Below are 15,997 nucleotides of genomic sequence, written 5' to 3'. Positions count from 1 at the left end.
TGATTGACGTAAAGTACGGCAGCAAAAATCCTCAGGCACCGTGGGGTCGAGGGGCTCCGTGGGCTGAGGTAAGCCAGGGCACGCGGTGGGTTGTACCCGGTACTTTGGTTTTAACTCAAATTGTGTGTATTTACAAGTACTATCTACTTACAACAGCCTCCATCTCTTTTTTCTCTCCGCTGCAGAATGCAGCTCCGATCGAGTTGCATCGTAGGATTGGGGAGTAACACCGAAATGACCCATGGGCGTGTTTCTGTGCCTTTTCCCCCATTTGTTTCATGTCGGGGATGTCTCTATACAATCCCTAGCTGGCTATTTCAAGATCCAACAGTTGTGACTCCAAATGAATCTGTACTCAAGACATGAAAACCATTTCCAGACTCCATGAACCAAATTCCTACTGTACATACAACAGCGATTTTCATCCGACCGTCTCAACGGAAACGAAAGTCGGGCGCTATGACACATGAAAAGTGTGAATCCTGTCCTATGTCTTATCTGCTGCACGCTATCACCCCACATCCCAAGCTAAGGAGCTTCGGCGATTCATTGCCTCCTTATCTCTTAGAGCTGTCCCCGGGCAATAAAAAGGACTCTGCTTGCGTGTCCTGCCCTCTGGTCTCTACACTTATCCTGCCCTATACCAGGGTCAATACACGACCACGAACCGACGCGTGCGGGATTTGCTGATCAGCCACTCCGGGATGTCGTCCAAAAACAGGGTCACGGACGAACATCATGAGAGCGACACGCTTCGACCCTCGGCCTTGAGGATCCCAACAGGCGAGCCGAGCTCATGGGACTATGGGCGCTCTAGTCGAGAGAATCCGATCACCGAGGCGGACAATTGGGGCCGAAGAAGGTATCGTCTCTGCCAGGCCCGCATCGGACGCTGAAAAGCAAAAGCTTAACCTCGCTTTATAGGTCATCCTCCTTCGGCCGCCTTCGACAGGTAGGAGGCCCCAACAGTATCGATAACTTCGCCCGCTCATGGCAAAGAGCTGCTGCCTTCCCCGAAGTGATCCCGCGACGCTCCTCGTTTGTAGAGGCAGACACCGACGATGAACTTGCTATTGACGACGACGAGGTCGGGGGATCCCAGTATCGTCGCCGCTCGGGCGACTCAGATCTTGATCCATCTCTGTACCTGTCTGACACTGATGACTATGGTGAGGAGGAAGGCGCGGTGGACGATGCAATCTTGCATGGGTCACAAAGGTCCAAGAAGGGAATACCGAGAACCGGGCTACTAGCTTCGTCTCCGGACAGAGCCCATGTCGCTTCGTACGGTACGATCTCCTCGCGCGTGAGTGAATCAGCTCGACAACATGCGATTCAGCTCCATAGAGAGCAGCAAATTGGAGCTGATGGGCTTGGAGATCCCGATCGAGAACCCCTCCTCCTCAAGCATGTTCAGCATGAAGACGGCACACAGGAGGATATCATTGTCGGGCAATCTACCCTGCCGCAGACGGTCTTCAACTCGGTCAATGTACTGATAGGCATCGGATTACTGAGTCTTCCGTTGGCAATGAAGCATGCCGGGTGGGTGCTCGGGTTATCGTTTCTGGTGTTTTCTGCAGTGGCCACGGCTTATACGGCCAAGATTCTGGCCAAATGCCTGGACGTGGACCGCTCTCTCGTTTCGTATAGCGACATCAGCTATCTAGCATTTGGGAAATATGCTCGCCTTATCACCAGTTTCCTCTTTTGTATGGAGCTGCTGGGGGCTTGCGTAGCTCTCGTGGTGCTTTTTGCAGATAGTCTATACGCTTTGATTCCAGGTCTCAGTATTCTACACTGGAAAATAGTCTGTGGAATGGTCCTGATGCCCCTGAATTTCTTGCCTTTACGTTTTCTCAGCGTCACTAGCATCCTTGGCATCGTCTCCTGCACTTCAAGTGAGTGCTTTCCAGGTCCTTCCCCTATCTTTTCCTACGAACATTACTAACTTATCAAAGTTGTCATCCTGATTTGCGTCGATGGGTTGATCAAGCCAGATGCACCTGGCTCCCTTCGGCAGCCGGCCACCACGTTCCTCTTTCCCGAGAACTGGGCTACTCTTCCTCTAAGTTTCGGTCTCATCATGTGTAAGAAATTCCTATTCATGGCCAAAGACCGAGAAGCTGATCCCCAGTTTATAGCACCCTGGGGCGGGCATTCTGTGTTCCCCAACGTTTATAAAGACATGAGGCATCCTCAAAAATATGAGAAAAGTCTCTGGTCCACCTATTTATTTACAGTAAGGGAAATCCATATCCACAAAAGCACACCCAAGACTGACCAACACAACAGTTTTCTCTTGACTGTTCCATGGCGATTCTTGGCTGGGTCATGTTCGGAGACATGGTCCGTGACGAAATCACGGCCAACATCCTCACCATCGACGAGTATCCGCAAGCACTTTCCGTCTGCATTATCATCTTCATCTCAATCATCCCGCTGACAAAAGTACCGCTGAAGTGAGTGGAGTCGACCCTTCGTCAAGAATATTTGCTGACGTTGATATAGCGCCCGGCCCATAGTATCCACATTTGAGGTCATCTGTGGAGTAGGGAAAGGTCGTGGATCCTCTGGGGCATATGATGAGAAGATTCAAAAAGTGGTGCGAGTAGTGGTCCGCATCTTCACCGTGACTCTCATTGTCGTACTGGCCATTGTCTTCCCGTCTTTCGACAGGATCATGGCTTTCTTGGGCTCATTCTTGTGCTTCACAATCTGCATCATACTCCCACTTGCCTTCTATCTGAAAATCTTCGGGAAGGAGATCAGTAGAAAGGAGCGTATCGTTGACTGGCTTTTGCTGGTCTTGTCTTCGATACTGGCGGCAATCGGGACTGTGTGGGCATTCCTGCCTAGTGACATGATCTCGGGAACAACTTAGTCTTGTGCAACATTGACCAAGACACGTTCATTAACATGGATTCAGCCCTTGTTGAGGATGACCGCAAAATTATTCCTCGTGTGGCCAGGGTTGAGCATCTCCTTTTTGAACGTCCGGGGCGAGGGGTTCCCAGTATAATGCCATAATTGATAAATCAGCTTGTTGGTCCGTTTGCTTTCCACTAAGTGAAATCCGAGGCTCGCGAAAATGTCAAGTAGCCTCTCTTCCGTGAGATAGCGCGAGTTGTCGATGCAAGCCACCGGTAGGACAAAGAAGAGGGTGGGCTTGAAAGATATGGAACATAGAGGTGTCAAGAATTTGACGCAGCGCTTGAACATTTCGCCGCGGCCAGTGGCGTCTGGTACATAGTTGAGAACCAAAGACAGACTGATCACATTAAAGCGCTCTTCATCCGTAGATGGTAGAGGCCGTTCCATGAAGTCCTGCTTGAGAATGCCGGGCTCTTGCGAATTAAGATCGATCCGCGTCACATCCAAGGCCGGGGTCCTCGAGCAGGCATTCTTCGTACTCAACGCGCCAACTTCAAGGACACGCAGTTTGGCAAAAGAGGGTTCCCATTGATCCAGCTGCGGCTTGATCCAGTCAACCAAGGTCTTACTGGAGTCACCACCACGATCCGAGGATTGACCGAGTTTGCTGGCAATCTGATAGCTTTCCAGTCCGCCGTTTGCATGGATCTGGGCATCGATACTGCTGACTCGGGCGTCGTCTCCGGCCTTTAAAGCCTGTGCTCGTGCCTTGAGCAACTGATGATGTGAGCGAATGAGAGTGCGAGTCGCCTTGGAGGACAGAGCCGCCTGCTTGGATTTGACCGTCGGCGGTCGACCAGTGGACAGTAGACCCGGCCGTTTAGACCGGTGCTTGGGAGCCATGTGAAAGGTAATGTAGTAATTTAACCAAACAGAAAAACAAAGAAAAGTTCATGCCATAGATACTTGACCCGAAGCGATGGGCGGAAGAAAAATAAACTTCAATTGTAAATTCTCAAGGCAAAAAATCCGATGTACTCCAAACACGGCATCAAAAAAAAGCGGCCCCACATCCCCGTGACCTGGCTTACTCATCTCATCTGGATCACCTGACCCACACAGCGCTAGGGTTTTCGCTTAGCGAAGCCACTCTGAATTGTTCGACTCACGACACTGCGACAATCATCACGACAGCGGACGACAGCCATGGCCCCTACTACCAAGCAAGGTACGTTCCGATCGTTGCGACCTTGCTATTACCTTTCCTGCCAATTACGAATTGTGCGAGAATGTGATCCGGAGGATGGAATTTCGCATTTCAAAATTCGTTTTGAAGACACTGCGCAAAAGAGATGGGAATGATGGGAATAGCTGGCAGAGGCACACACAAGCGACATATACTCGACGAGACTGCAGTCTTTTCCTTTCCTCCGGATTTCACATTCGTCCGCACCAACTTGCAATTCCTCGAACCTGCAAGGCATTTTTTCAAGATCCGCGCAACTGATCAGTATTTTCTTCTACAGGCACCCGCCCCGCCGCCCGGGCTAACGCTGCCGCCAAGGCGGTTGTTAAGGGCTCTTCCGTACGTTCTACCGCTATTCCATGATCGATTGCATTGCCGGTCATGTCGAATTCGCCTTCGCACAAAGTACTGACATATTGGGAAATAGCTTCACAAGTCCCGCAAGGTCCGCACCTCGACCACCTTCCACCGCCCCAAGACTCTCCAGCTGTCTCGGTCGCCCAAGTACCCCCGTGTCTCCATCCCCCGTCAGCCCCAGCTCGATGCCCAGAAGATCATCCTCTACCCTCTCAACACTGAGAGCGCCATGAAGAAGATCGAGGAGAACAACACCCTGGTCTTCATCGTTGATGTTAAGGCCAACAAGCGCCAGATCAAGGGTGCTCTCAAGAAGCTGTACGACGTTGACACCGTCAAGGTCAACACTCTGGTCCGGTATGCACTATTCGATCTCCCAATATGAAATGTCCCAGTAGTGCAGCTCACTAACTCACCTATAGCCCCGACGGCTCCAAGAAGGCCTTCGCCCGCCTCACCCCTGACGTCGATGCTCTTGACATCGCCGCCACCAAGCTGGCTATCGTTTAAAAGGGCAGAAATGGATTTCTTTGGTTTTAGGCGAACTCTGTTTTCCACCGTGGTGATTCTCAATACCAGCCAGTCCTTGGCTGCGTGTGCAGCAACGAGGGCTGAATGATTACAAAAAAGAAACATTTCTTGACACGATCTAAACTTGTGCATCAACTCTGGCCTAGGGTCAATCACCGTAGTACTTGGGTCGTATGGGCCCCGCCTCGGGCATTGTCTCACAACTGTCTACCAGTAGTAAAGATTAGTACTAGCATTGCGATGCCCAGCACCTTGTGGGGATTTTGATGGAGCTTAGTACTTTATTTAAGTATAGGCGGCATTGGTCTACAGCATTTCTCATTCCACATTAATCCATTGGTCTGTATAACACTTGGTTTTGCATGTCTAAAGGAACCACTGTATGTTGACCATCCAGTCTTCCTAAGTACAAGGCAAATAATTACGAGGCAAAGAGATATACAGGGAGATCATTGGTTTTTGGCTCTAGTGTACAAAGGACTCAAGCAGTCCACATCAATCCAACCCGGAGTAATATGCAGCAACCAGATATAAACACAGTTCTGTGTCATTCCAGCCATGTCTCTGTCATAACATATCAAAATTGAGGGCGATTATCAACAACTCCGGGCCAAACTATGGTCTCGGCCATAGTCTCAGCCATCGCCATCGTAGATCGTAAATCGAAAAAAACGAATTTAATGGCCGCCGCGCAGAACATCCAGGTGCTTCAGGATGGACATCTGGGTGTCGAACCACCGCTCAACGCAGTTCTGAGCGCATGCCTCCTCGGTCCGGTCGAGAGTGCCGGAGGTGATGGGCTTGCCGCGGATGCACTTGGTGAAGCAGACGTCGTTCAGTTGGTGGACAGCTAATCGATACAATCAGTATACATCAAAGTTATTAAGATCATAGAAGCATTGTCTCTCTGTGCGTCTGTATGGACTGGACACTTACCCTGCTGGATGCTGGACTTCTGCGCCTCGTTGGTAAGGACGGTGTTGAGCTCCTTCTTGTCGGCGTCGCTAAGGCTGGAGATATCGACCTGAGTTTGAGGATCCATGGTTGCGGAGAAGTTCAATGATGGGAAGTATAAGGGAGAGTCGAGCAGGGCGAAGCTACGCAGTGCAGTTCAACGCAAAATCGAAGGCGGTGGAACTCGGCACAAAAATGACGCGGCGATCATCGCATTTGTCGCTCGCAGGGTTTCTCTCCAGCACACCTTCAACCTCACAAAGTCCGTAAAACACTCATTCCTACCAGCGTTGCATCGTCGCTTTCTTCTGGCCGCCTTTTTTCATTCACATCGCACCGGCTCAACATGCCCCCCATTCGCACATCCCGCAATCGCAAACCGCCGCCGGCCGGCTTCGACGATATTGAAGACACCCTCCTCGAGTTCAGCAATAAGATGAAAGATGCAGAGAACGCTTCGCATGATGGCAAGAAGAAATACGAAGTGCTTTGGCCCATCTTCCAGATTAGCCACCAACGTATGTTTGGTCCTTTCCGTCCCCTCACCCCCCACCCGTCTCTCCGCGGGTTGCTCTTTCACAATACTGATGCTCTATTTCTAGGTTCACGATACATTTATGACCTCTACTATGAAAAGGAAGCTATCTCTAAGCAGCTGTATGACTGGCTCCTGAAGAATAACTATGCCGATGCCAACTTAATCGCCAAGTGGAAGAAACAGGGCTACGAAAAGGTATGCTACATTCCCTCTATCTCTCTCTTTAACACCATGACTTTTCTTGTGTCTTAGTCGACTTATCCCTGGTGGCATCTTGCTGACTCATTGTCGTCTACAGTTGTGCTGTCTTCGCTGCGTCCAAACAAAAGAGACCAATTTCAATTCCACCTGCATCTGCCGCGTGCCCAAGGCCCAGCTGAAGGAAAACCAGACCATTCAGTGTGTCAGCTGTGGCTGTCGGGGCTGTTCCAGCAGCGACTAAAAGAGCGACTCGAGGATATGAGTGGTTCACACGGGGCAAATGACGGGCAAGGGCTGGTCGGGCGTTCAGGTCATGCATGTATGTTCTTTGATGTTAGTTGGATTCTGCTCGGTCAATCATATCTGGATACCCTTTGAGAACAATGGCTAGACAAGTAATAAACGTTCAAATTGCTACCTAACCAATAGCGCCTCCGGATGGATGTGCCTCCGAATGTGTCCTGCCCTAGCTAAAACGGTGAAACCCATGAAAGATAAAAATCCCAACCCCGATATCCCAAATCATGAAACCATTGCTTGCTCATGTACATCTTAGCATCGTCATTAAGGTCGTAACCAGGCCATTCCGGGCAAAGTGAGAGTAAAGGTCAGAATCAGCCCCTCGGCGCAAGCCCAAAAAACTCCCGGAAAGAAAGCACTGCCCAATCCCAACCTGGTAACATCCGAGAACCCAACTCCGCGACCCAGAAACGCAAAAACAGGAGACTGTAGGGTGACAAACGTGACCAATGTATAGGGAGAGTGAAAAAAGCCAGTCGGGCTAATGTCGAAAATAACGCCGGGAACAATAACCCAAACAGAACCAGACCAAACAGTGCAGGCGATCGAGATGGGTTCAAGCTTCAAGCTGATCCATTAATAAAATAAAACAGAACCAGGAACGAGACGCGATAATTTTAAAATAGAGTGGTGTTGCTGCGGCCGGTCAGATGCGGCCGTGAGTGAAGCGGCTTGGTCTTCAGGGTATCGTCTTTGGAGGCACCTCCAATCTTCTGGAAGCCCTGCAAGAGATCAACCCCATCCACTTCACCCGGGCTATCATTACTCTCATCAAATAGATGGAACGAGAAGAAGTCATCCTGACTGGTATCGCCCAGGCGACCAACACCAGGAAGTTTGGAAGGTGATTCGGGAAACACCGCGGACTTCGAGCGACTCAAAGAGGGCATACCCATTCGTGTGTTCACATTGACCGAAGTGATGTCGGCGAGAGCAGTGTTCCCACTATCCGTCCGGGGACACTTGACAGAGCGCTTTTCGGGCGAACCATATGCGGCAGATGAAATATGATCATCATGCGAGTCGGCAAATACGTCGAAGGTGGTGTGGAAATGATCCTGGGGTGTGTAGGTCGAATCCTGAAGGTTAAAGGCGGGACTCCAGGGGAGATCATCGTCCGCGAGACCCAGATGCTTGATGGGAGAGTTGACCATCTGCTGGATCTTTCGGCGATGGTTGCGCAGGTTGGTATTGGGGGACACAGAGGGCGGGGGCTTGGCCGGCTTCTTGAACTTGATCACAGGTGTCAACGGAGGCGGCAACATACTGACGAACTCTCCCCGCAGAGGAGAAGAGCCCACCATGGTGCCAGCTTCTTTCCTGTGACCAGGTTGTCCCGGGCTAATATCGTGGGATGAGCTGCGCATGCGCGCGATCTCTTCCTCCGCACGGCCACGCTTGATGCGCGGCGGTTCGATATCCAGGTCAGAGGTCAGGATATGCCCGGCCTTATTAGGTCTTAGAGCAGATGACTCCAAGGACGAGAAGTAACCACTGTCGTTCATGGTAATAGACTTGCGCTTCCGAGGGCGCTGAGCCGGGGTGGGGCCCGCCTGGGTCGGAGTTGGAGGAGTTCCCTGGCGTGCAAATCGAGGAGGAGCAATAGGAGGGGAGGATCGGAGGGCGTGAGGGGGAGGTGAAGAACGGAGTGGTGCTGTTTGATGCGACTGCACATGGGCATTCTCGTCGGGAGCATCTTCTTGCAGGGCAGGGTCAGACGCAGGCAGTGTCGCATCGGATGACAGGTCATCGTTGCGGGGAAGAGTAGACGGGGGTGCCTGTCGCGCAGGCGGCGGCGGGACCATCCAGGTCGTAGTGCTTGCGCTCTGCGGCTGGGGAACCAAGTCGCGCTGCGGGACGGCAGGAAGGGGCAGGCTGGACATTGTGGCGCGTCGAACCTGCTTATCCTTCAGGAACTGCATCTCCATACCAGGCTCGATAGCCCAGTAGTTGCCCTTGCCAGGGTCATCCTTAGGACGCTCCTGCTTGATGAATGCTTTGTTGAGACTCAAGTTGTGTCGGATACTGTTCTGCCAGCCGGGGTCGCTGTTCTTGTAGTAGGAGAATGTGTCGGAGATCCATTTGTAAATCTGAGCTAATGTCAAACGGCGGTTGGGCGCACGCAAGATGGACATGCCAATCAGCGTCGCGTAGCTGTAGGGCGGCTTGGTGCCGTCATCCTCGATTGACGGCATTTCGTGGGGCTCAGGTAGATGGTGAATGGGTGCGTCTTCGCGCTTTTGCTTTTTCGCAGATCGCTCTTTCAAGGGGGCTGCTTCCATGAGGGTGCGCTTCAACGGAACCTTGGCGTCAAAAGAGGGTTCAGGGAAGTCGGCGAAAGTGCCATTGGACGGGTCCTCCGGGTTCTGATTCTCTTTGGATGACTCGGGATTAACACTTGAGAAGGTGGTGAAGAGGGCCGATTGCGGCATGGATGACTGGGTGTAGATAGGGAAAGGCGGTTTCTTGGTAGGGGAGTCGGTAGTAAACATGGGAGGAGCGGGAGCGGAGATTGGGACGAAACCGAGTTTTCGCCCTGGATGCGAGCCCTGGACTGAGAGACCTTTTGTCGGCGATGGCCTGTGCACGGCAGGGTGGAATGAGTTTTCAATGGGCTGCAATGGTAGCGGTGAGGGTTGAAGACGGGGCTGCGGTTTGATCGCCGGATTTGCAAATGGGGCCAGGGCCGGGGAATTGTGCGCGCCGAGCGCTGAACGCGTCGATCCCATAGTACGGAAGGAAGGAACGAGGCAGTCACGTCACTAGTCCACAGTAGGGACCATATGACGCGTCGGAATCACACAGGTGGGCGCGACTTTTTGTTCCGATATGCTGCAACAGGTTCACAAGAGCCGAGCCGAAGGTGATGAGACTAGACTGGACTGGACGAAGAAAATTCCGGTTGGGCCAATTGCAGTCCAGGAAGAGGAGTCTGATCAGCAACCTCAGGCCGTCATGCAGCTGAACTAAGTGATATGGCGAGCGTTGGGCCACAAAGCGCTAAGAAACGGCTGACACGTCCGATATGACCCAGGCAGATCACAGTTAGGGACGTCGCCGGGGTGACTTTCACCACGAGAGGGCTGTGAACTGATTTTGAAAATGCCCGAGAGTTGACAAGTTGACCAGAAGACCAAGATACGAGTTGCGATCGCTGAAAGGCCCTGCCTAGAGTCTAGCAGAGACGTCGAAAGGAAGTCGTGAGAGGGACAAGAAGCGATGACAAGGGGAGGTCCAGGACTTCGCGCCCTTTTGTCTTTTTCCTTTTCCCCTCTTTTCTCCGAAGTTAAGCAAGTAGACGATGCAGGTCGAGTCCTATGGAGGTGGGGGGAAGAGAAGGGTAGATGGGTGCAGACGGTGAGGGTGAAGGGCGGTATTGCCGATTGCCAGTACCCGTCAGGTATGGTATGACGCGCACGCGTCACGCGTTTTGACGTGGAAATCGGAGTAAAGATACGGTTACATATTACAGTACGGCGGTTTCCCAAACGTACGAAGGGATTGGTGCTCCTTGCTCGAGGCATTTGCGATGCGCGGATCTTCTCTTAGTGTGGAAGGCTGAAGTATGCGCTCCACTTAATGAGGTGTACTTGCATGTGCTCCCCGATAGACTATAGATACTATAGATCCTACCCATATCTATAAGTCTCTTTTGGTACTTCCCTTTGTACGGTCCCCAACAACGTGCCTAGAATCTCCTTCCAACTCATCACGCACCGTCGTTGATTATAATCACATCCCATTCTATAATTAACTCTCCAATTGACTCCCCCTGATCGTCCTCGCTGTTTCTGGTATGCTGATGTAACTCTGAGACAGCGATTGCGTCGGACCATCCCTTGCTCGTCCCAGCCTCCAATTGGCCGATGATCTTCAACTAACGTCCCTGGTGCATCTCTTTTCTCAGTTTCATTGTTCTACGCGCATTCGCTCGAGGCCAGTGGCGCATGTTCTGCACGAGACTTTCAATTGTCTGTATGCACCACTATATAGAACCTTTTCAGGATGTCTAAGTCTATCGGGACCGCCCCAAATGGGCGATGGCCCTTGCATAATCTCTCAGGAACCCGTTCATGTACATTATATGCCATAGAAAGAAACACGTCCCTCGAATGTTGAAACAGGGACCCTCATATTGGTACCAAAAGGGGGGGAAAAAGACAACGCCACGCCCATGCATCAAACAACGAAAAGCATAATGCTCAGTTCCCTCGACTTCTTTTCAGGGTCCTCGGGAGGTGGATGCACGCCAACTTTTCTAGATAAAACACAAGTATTAAAAAAAATAAAAACCGGCCCAAGGGATATCTAAAACGACAATGAAGGTTGTTCACAGGACATCTAGTCCAAAAAAGTGAACATGCTGGTGTGGATGATGTTGAGAGCGCGATCCGCGTCGCGCTCTTCGATGACGCAGGAGATGTTGATTTCACTTGCACCTGCAGGGGGGAAGACGTGCTGGTCAGCTTCATCCTTCAAGGGCAGAACGTGAGGGGGAGAAAGGGGTGTTGCCATCGACAATCATTGACTCACCTTGCGAAATCATCTCGATGTTCACGTGGTTTTCCCCGAGGGTGGTGAACATACGACCAGCCACACCGATCATATTTTTCATCTGCTTGCCAACCAAGCTGAGAATGGCCATCTCCGGGATGATATCGACCATCCCGTACTTCCCCAGATCATTGAGGGCCCCCTTCAGATCATCGTCAATGACTTGGTACTCATCCCTTCCGTTCCCATTCAGAAGGGGCACCTCGGAGTGGAGGGCCATCGACACGTGGACCTCGCTGGTCGAGATCAAGTCGATCGACAGGCGCCACTTGTCCAACACCGAGAAAATGCCGGCAAAGAAACCATGGGACAACGATCGCTTGTTCGAGTGAACGTTGATCACCAGGATCTTATGCTTAATGGTCACGGCCGTGGGCCGCTTCGGTTTCTGCATGAAACTGGGGCTGCGAGTGCGGAAAAGACGAGGATCATGGCCAGGGGTGGTCCGTTCGAGCTCGGCAGTGGAGTCGGGGAAGATGACGGTGCCTCGGTTTTTCGGGTTCATGACGTTCTTGATGCGAATGGGGATTTTAGCGCGGATGACCTGTTCCATGGTGAAAGGATGAATCACTTCGGATCCGTAAAAGGTCAATTCGGCGGCTTCGGCGGGCGTGATAGCGTGGAGAAGGCGGGCCGTGGGCACTTTGCGAGGGTCTGCGGTGAAGATGCCATCCACCTCCTTCCAGACCTGGAGCTCCTTCGCACGGGTGCCGACGGCTACGAGGGCGGCGCACAGATCCGTATAGCCACGGCCGATCTGGTCGAGCAACCCACCGGGGATGGTACCGAAGTAGCCGGTCAACACGGGTACCCGATATCCACATTCGTTGACTTTCTTGCCCAGGATGGCAGCCAGATTATTGTAGAAGTCCTGGTCCAGACCCTGCGCACCGATGGGGAAATCGATAATCTCGGAGAGATCAACATATTGCGAGTCCACCCCGCGGTCCTGCAGTAAGGCGGCCATGAGCCGACAGCTGAGCTTCTCGCCGGTGCTCATCACCTTATCCACGCAGCGGGCACTGATCTCCCCGAGAGTCTGCGCGGCTTCGAGGACTTTGAGGACCCGTTCGCATTCCCCGTTTATATCGGCCACCACTTGATCCCTCAAATCCACCGATTTCAATTGTTCCTCGGCAACTTGGACATGCTCCAGGCGAACGGCCTCGACGAATACTTCATATTGCCGTGACTGGGAGTTCTCGGCGTCCCGGGCTGCCCGCAGTAACCTGTGTGACGGAGCGTTAGAACGTCGAAGTCGAGTAAACTGCCGTCTAATGACTCACCGGTTGGTGGTGCCTTCGGCTTTTGTAGAACTACTTCTGGCCGAGCAGACAACGGCGACTCGATTGCTAACGAGACTGGGTCTGTGTGAGACGGTTGCATGTTAGCCCTGTGTCAGATGGGAATCAAAGGTGGAGGACAAGAGAGCGTACTGGACAACCTGTTCTATAATGTTTAGAGCAAACTTGCCGACGCTGGTGCCGCCGAACTTTTGAACGACCCAGTTGCTATGGACCCCATGGGCCTGAGGATTATCCTGAAGGGACATGGCCACTGATAACAACCGGGGGGATGGAAATTGAAACAGTTCACAACATGGAGGGGAAAGTCAAGCGAAAGCGGAGTGGGCCGCCTGCGGCATGCTCTTCATTTTTTTCGGTGAGTCAGTCAATTCCAGCGAATTGAGTTTTTCCGCCTTCCCCTCCAGGAACGCGATGTCGGAGGGGCGCCAATCGCCAATCACGCCATCGCCCCTGCGGCGATAAGCTGAAATGACGCACTTTTACCCTCCCTGATTTGCACGCGTCGATGGCCTGAGGCACTCCTCGACTCGACCTCTGCTCTTCAAGGTATTTCTCAGCGACCTTGCTAGTCGGGTCCCATCTTTCTCGAACGATCAGGTTGCTTTCGGAAATATCTAGTCTCGTAAGTTGGCCCGCAAACGAGTAGGGTATATAATATTTATCTCGCCGCACTCCAAGGAAAATTATACAACTAGGGAAGGCCGTCCTTTGACAAAGCATTCTTGTTTTGTATTTCTTTTTTTTTTTTTTATATCAATAACTATATTTCAATGGGCATGCTATTTGGATGGGCATCGGCAAAATGCGTAAGTGATTGGTGATGTTCGAACTGAATGCACCGAAATGTACTATGTATATTTTGCAGTATCCACGGGTATAGCACGTTCGCCCATACCGAAGTTGATCGTTTCCACAAATCGAATATTCCATGTCATCGTGCAACATGCATCTGCCAACACCCGTAAGCCACGACGGAACGATAAATGTCTTAATTTATTCCGTAGATCTATACAAGTGTACGTGTGCATATAAAACGGGTCCCGGTTCTTGGAGGCGTAGGTGGGTCCGCGACCGCCCCGAACATCGTTTTCTCCGACTCTAAGCATCCGGCTCCTAGAACAGCAACGTATTTTTTTGTTTCTTTCTCACGAATCTCGCTCTTTGCTGCATCTCATCCAAGCTCCTCTTGCTGTTTCCAACGCAGCTTCTTTTCCCTGAATGGCCCTCTCGACCATTGTTGCCTAGCCCAAATGGACGACCACAATACACCAACCTGTCCATTCTGTCCATTCTCTGACCCAGACGCTGGTTTCGTTGCAGAACACATTGAATTCTGTCATCCAGATGGGGGTGCCGGACTAGCCATCCAGGATTCATATCCTCTCAACACCCGCAGCTCATCATCGGCATCACCGCCTATCGACGATGGGCCAGAAAAGTATGTAGACTGTCCACAAGGGTGCGGGGAGATAGTCACGGCAGCTGAACTATCGAATCACCTGGACTTGCATATCGCAGAAGGCGTGGCGCTTGACGACGACACCGCCGAGGAGCCCTTTCGTGGTGACCTGGTGTCCAGCGACCATGATCTCTCAGACAAGGAGGACTCGTTGAATCTCCCCGGAAGTCGAAAGAGCGGCAAGCAAAGCAGTAACCGGGGCTTCTCCAGAGCAAATGGCTTCAAATCAGCGCGGGCGCGGAGTCCCCCAAGCACAATCGGACCAGATGGCGCGAAGCGGCTCGGGGTAAGTGACCATCTTCGAGTTGGAGTTTACTTGGGAAAAATTGCTAATACAGTAGATAGCGTTCCGAGCTAGGCCCTCATGCACATGAGAAGAAGATGCCCTCCTGGCTTAGGAAGATGCTGGAGAAAGGTGGCCGCACCACAAAGCAGACCCAAATCACATCAGACGGGAAACTCGCAAGACACACACGAGTGGAGAATGAGACAGAACAACTTATTCCCGTCATCGCGAAACTCTGTGAACAGGACAAGTCCGTCCAGCGCGCTTTTCTATGTAGTACGAAGGTCCGCCACGTCTGCAAAATGCCCCGAGAGGGTGGGTTCTGTGGCTACCGCAATATTCAAATGTTGATCTCCTACATCACCAAAGCCAGAGCACCGGGTCATGAACATTTCCCGAGAGGAGTGCCTACTATCATTGAACTGCAGGACTTGATCGAACAAGCTTGGGACATGGGATTCAACAGCACCGGGAGAACTGAGACGGGAGGAATCAAAGGCACTCGAAAATTCATCGGAACACCGGAGGTGAGTTCTCTAGACAAGGCTTTTGAATACCCGCTGACCATTGCATAGGCTCAAGCCCTCTTCATGAGCCTTGGGATCCAGTCAGTCCCTGTCTATACCGTGACTTGGGCATATCGCTAACACCGTCTAGATGCGATGCAAGTAGTCTAGCAGAGTCGAAAGATATGCGAGCCTGCGACTCTCTTTACATGGAAGTAGCTGCCTACTTTCGATCGGCATGCTCGCTCGACGACAAGGAGAAGGTTTTCAAGACCGATCTACCGCCAATATACTTCCAACACCAGGGTAAGAAACCTAGCTCCCCAAAGTATTGCATCTAACACTGGGAATAGGGCATTCAATGACCATTGTGGGCTTCGAAATCCGCGACAAGGGCAGTGCCAACCTGCTGGTGTTTGATCCTATGTTCAAGACTTCCCCCGGCATCCAGCGTCTCATTGGGTCATCAGCCAGGTCCGACAATCCGGCTCGTCTGCTCAAAGCGTATCGACGAGGATCCTCCTATCTGCAGAAATACAAGCTTTTCGAGCTCCTCAAGTAAGTCAATGTGACTCAAGGATCTCCCAAGTTACTGACAACGGCAGATTATGTACACCCGACCCGATTCCGGCGACCAACACATAGGATAGGATCAAATCTGTTAATCTATTGTTTATTGCATAGCGAGTCATCAATGATAGAGCCATATTTTCAACGCTAATACATCATCGGCCGGATGGTGTAGTTGGTTATCACGTATCGTTAACACCGATAAGGTCCTGGGATCGAGCCCCAGTCTGGTCAATGTTTTTGCCCTTTTCAAAAAGCGTCTAAATTTTTTTGGCGGGCGCCGTGAGTGGGCCCTGGACATTTTGAGTAATTTC

The 15,997-nt window shown here is 51.7% G+C and overlaps 8 protein-coding genes across 8 annotated transcripts; 4 read left to right on the top strand and 4 right to left on the bottom strand.

The window, feature by feature from the left end:
• Positions 1-704: 704 nt before the first annotated feature.
• On the top strand, positions 705-2,884 carry N7498_002909 (putative transporter; the record flags this gene model as incomplete). Its single annotated transcript, XM_058449971.1, has 6 exons — positions 705-862; positions 925-1,901; positions 1,962-2,090; positions 2,145-2,242; positions 2,296-2,462; positions 2,512-2,884. The coding sequence occupies 6 exons, from the start codon at positions 705-707 to the stop codon at positions 2,882-2,884; spliced, it is 1,902 nt and encodes a 633-aa protein (XP_058312315.1).
• A 41-nt stretch (positions 2,885-2,925) lies between these two features.
• N7498_002908 (25S rRNA (adenine2142-N1)-methyltransferase) lies at positions 2,926-3,777 on the bottom strand (the record flags this gene model as incomplete). The annotated part of the gene is made up of 1 exon (XM_058449970.1): positions 2,926-3,777. The coding sequence occupies one exon, from the start codon at positions 3,775-3,777 to the stop codon at positions 2,926-2,928; it is 852 nt and encodes a 283-aa protein (XP_058312314.1).
• Positions 3,778-4,080: 303 nt separating this feature from the next.
• Positions 4,081-4,987, top strand: N7498_002907 (60S ribosomal protein uL23; the record flags this gene model as incomplete). Its single annotated transcript, XM_058449969.1, has 4 exons — positions 4,081-4,102; positions 4,401-4,459; positions 4,548-4,834; positions 4,900-4,987. 4 exons carry the CDS (start codon positions 4,081-4,083, stop codon positions 4,985-4,987), a joined length of 456 nt encoding a protein of 151 aa, XP_058312313.1.
• Positions 4,988-5,685: 698 nt separating this feature from the next.
• Positions 5,686-6,050, bottom strand: N7498_002906 (Tim10/DDP family zinc finger protein; the record flags this gene model as incomplete). Its single annotated transcript, XM_058449968.1, has 2 exons — positions 5,686-5,858; positions 5,945-6,050. 2 exons carry the CDS (start codon positions 6,048-6,050, stop codon positions 5,686-5,688), a joined length of 279 nt encoding a protein of 92 aa, XP_058312312.1.
• Positions 6,051-6,258: 208 nt separating this feature from the next.
• N7498_002905 (BUD31 family protein) lies at positions 6,259-6,996 on the top strand. The gene is made up of 3 exons (XM_058449967.1): positions 6,259-6,480; positions 6,565-6,695; positions 6,799-6,996. Exons 1-3 carry the CDS (start codon positions 6,309-6,311, stop codon positions 6,940-6,942), a joined length of 447 nt encoding a protein of 148 aa, XP_058312311.1. The 5' UTR covers positions 6,259-6,308; the 3' UTR covers positions 6,943-6,996.
• Positions 6,997-7,618: 622 nt separating this feature from the next.
• Positions 7,619-9,730, bottom strand: N7498_002904 (forkhead box transcription factor; the record flags this gene model as incomplete). The annotated part of the gene is made up of 1 exon (XM_058449966.1): positions 7,619-9,730. One exon carries the CDS (start codon positions 9,728-9,730, stop codon positions 7,619-7,621), a length of 2,112 nt encoding a protein of 703 aa, XP_058312310.1.
• Positions 9,731-11,342: 1,612 nt separating this feature from the next.
• N7498_002903 (aspartate kinase) lies at positions 11,343-13,107 on the bottom strand (the record flags this gene model as incomplete). Its single annotated transcript, XM_058449965.1, has 4 exons — positions 11,343-11,440; positions 11,535-12,784; positions 12,842-12,922; positions 12,992-13,107. 4 exons carry the CDS (start codon positions 13,105-13,107, stop codon positions 11,343-11,345), a joined length of 1,545 nt encoding a protein of 514 aa, XP_058312309.1.
• A 1,005-nt stretch (positions 13,108-14,112) lies between these two features.
• On the top strand, positions 14,113-15,758 carry N7498_002902 (C78 family peptidase; the record flags this gene model as incomplete). Its single annotated transcript, XM_058449964.1, has 6 exons — positions 14,113-14,607; positions 14,667-15,134; positions 15,183-15,214; positions 15,265-15,419; positions 15,467-15,671; positions 15,719-15,758. The coding sequence occupies 6 exons, from the start codon at positions 14,113-14,115 to the stop codon at positions 15,756-15,758; spliced, it is 1,395 nt and encodes a 464-aa protein (XP_058312308.1).
• Positions 15,759-15,997: the final 239 nt, after the last annotated feature.

This window comes from Penicillium cinerascens (genome assembly GCF_028974065.1).
Source record: "Penicillium cinerascens strain IBT 15544 chromosome Unknown contig_1_segment0_segment0, whole genome shotgun sequence".
Lineage (NCBI taxonomy): Eukaryota > Fungi > Ascomycota > Eurotiomycetes > Eurotiales > Aspergillaceae > Penicillium > Penicillium cinerascens.
This window is presented reverse-complemented; position numbering and strand designations above follow the sequence as displayed.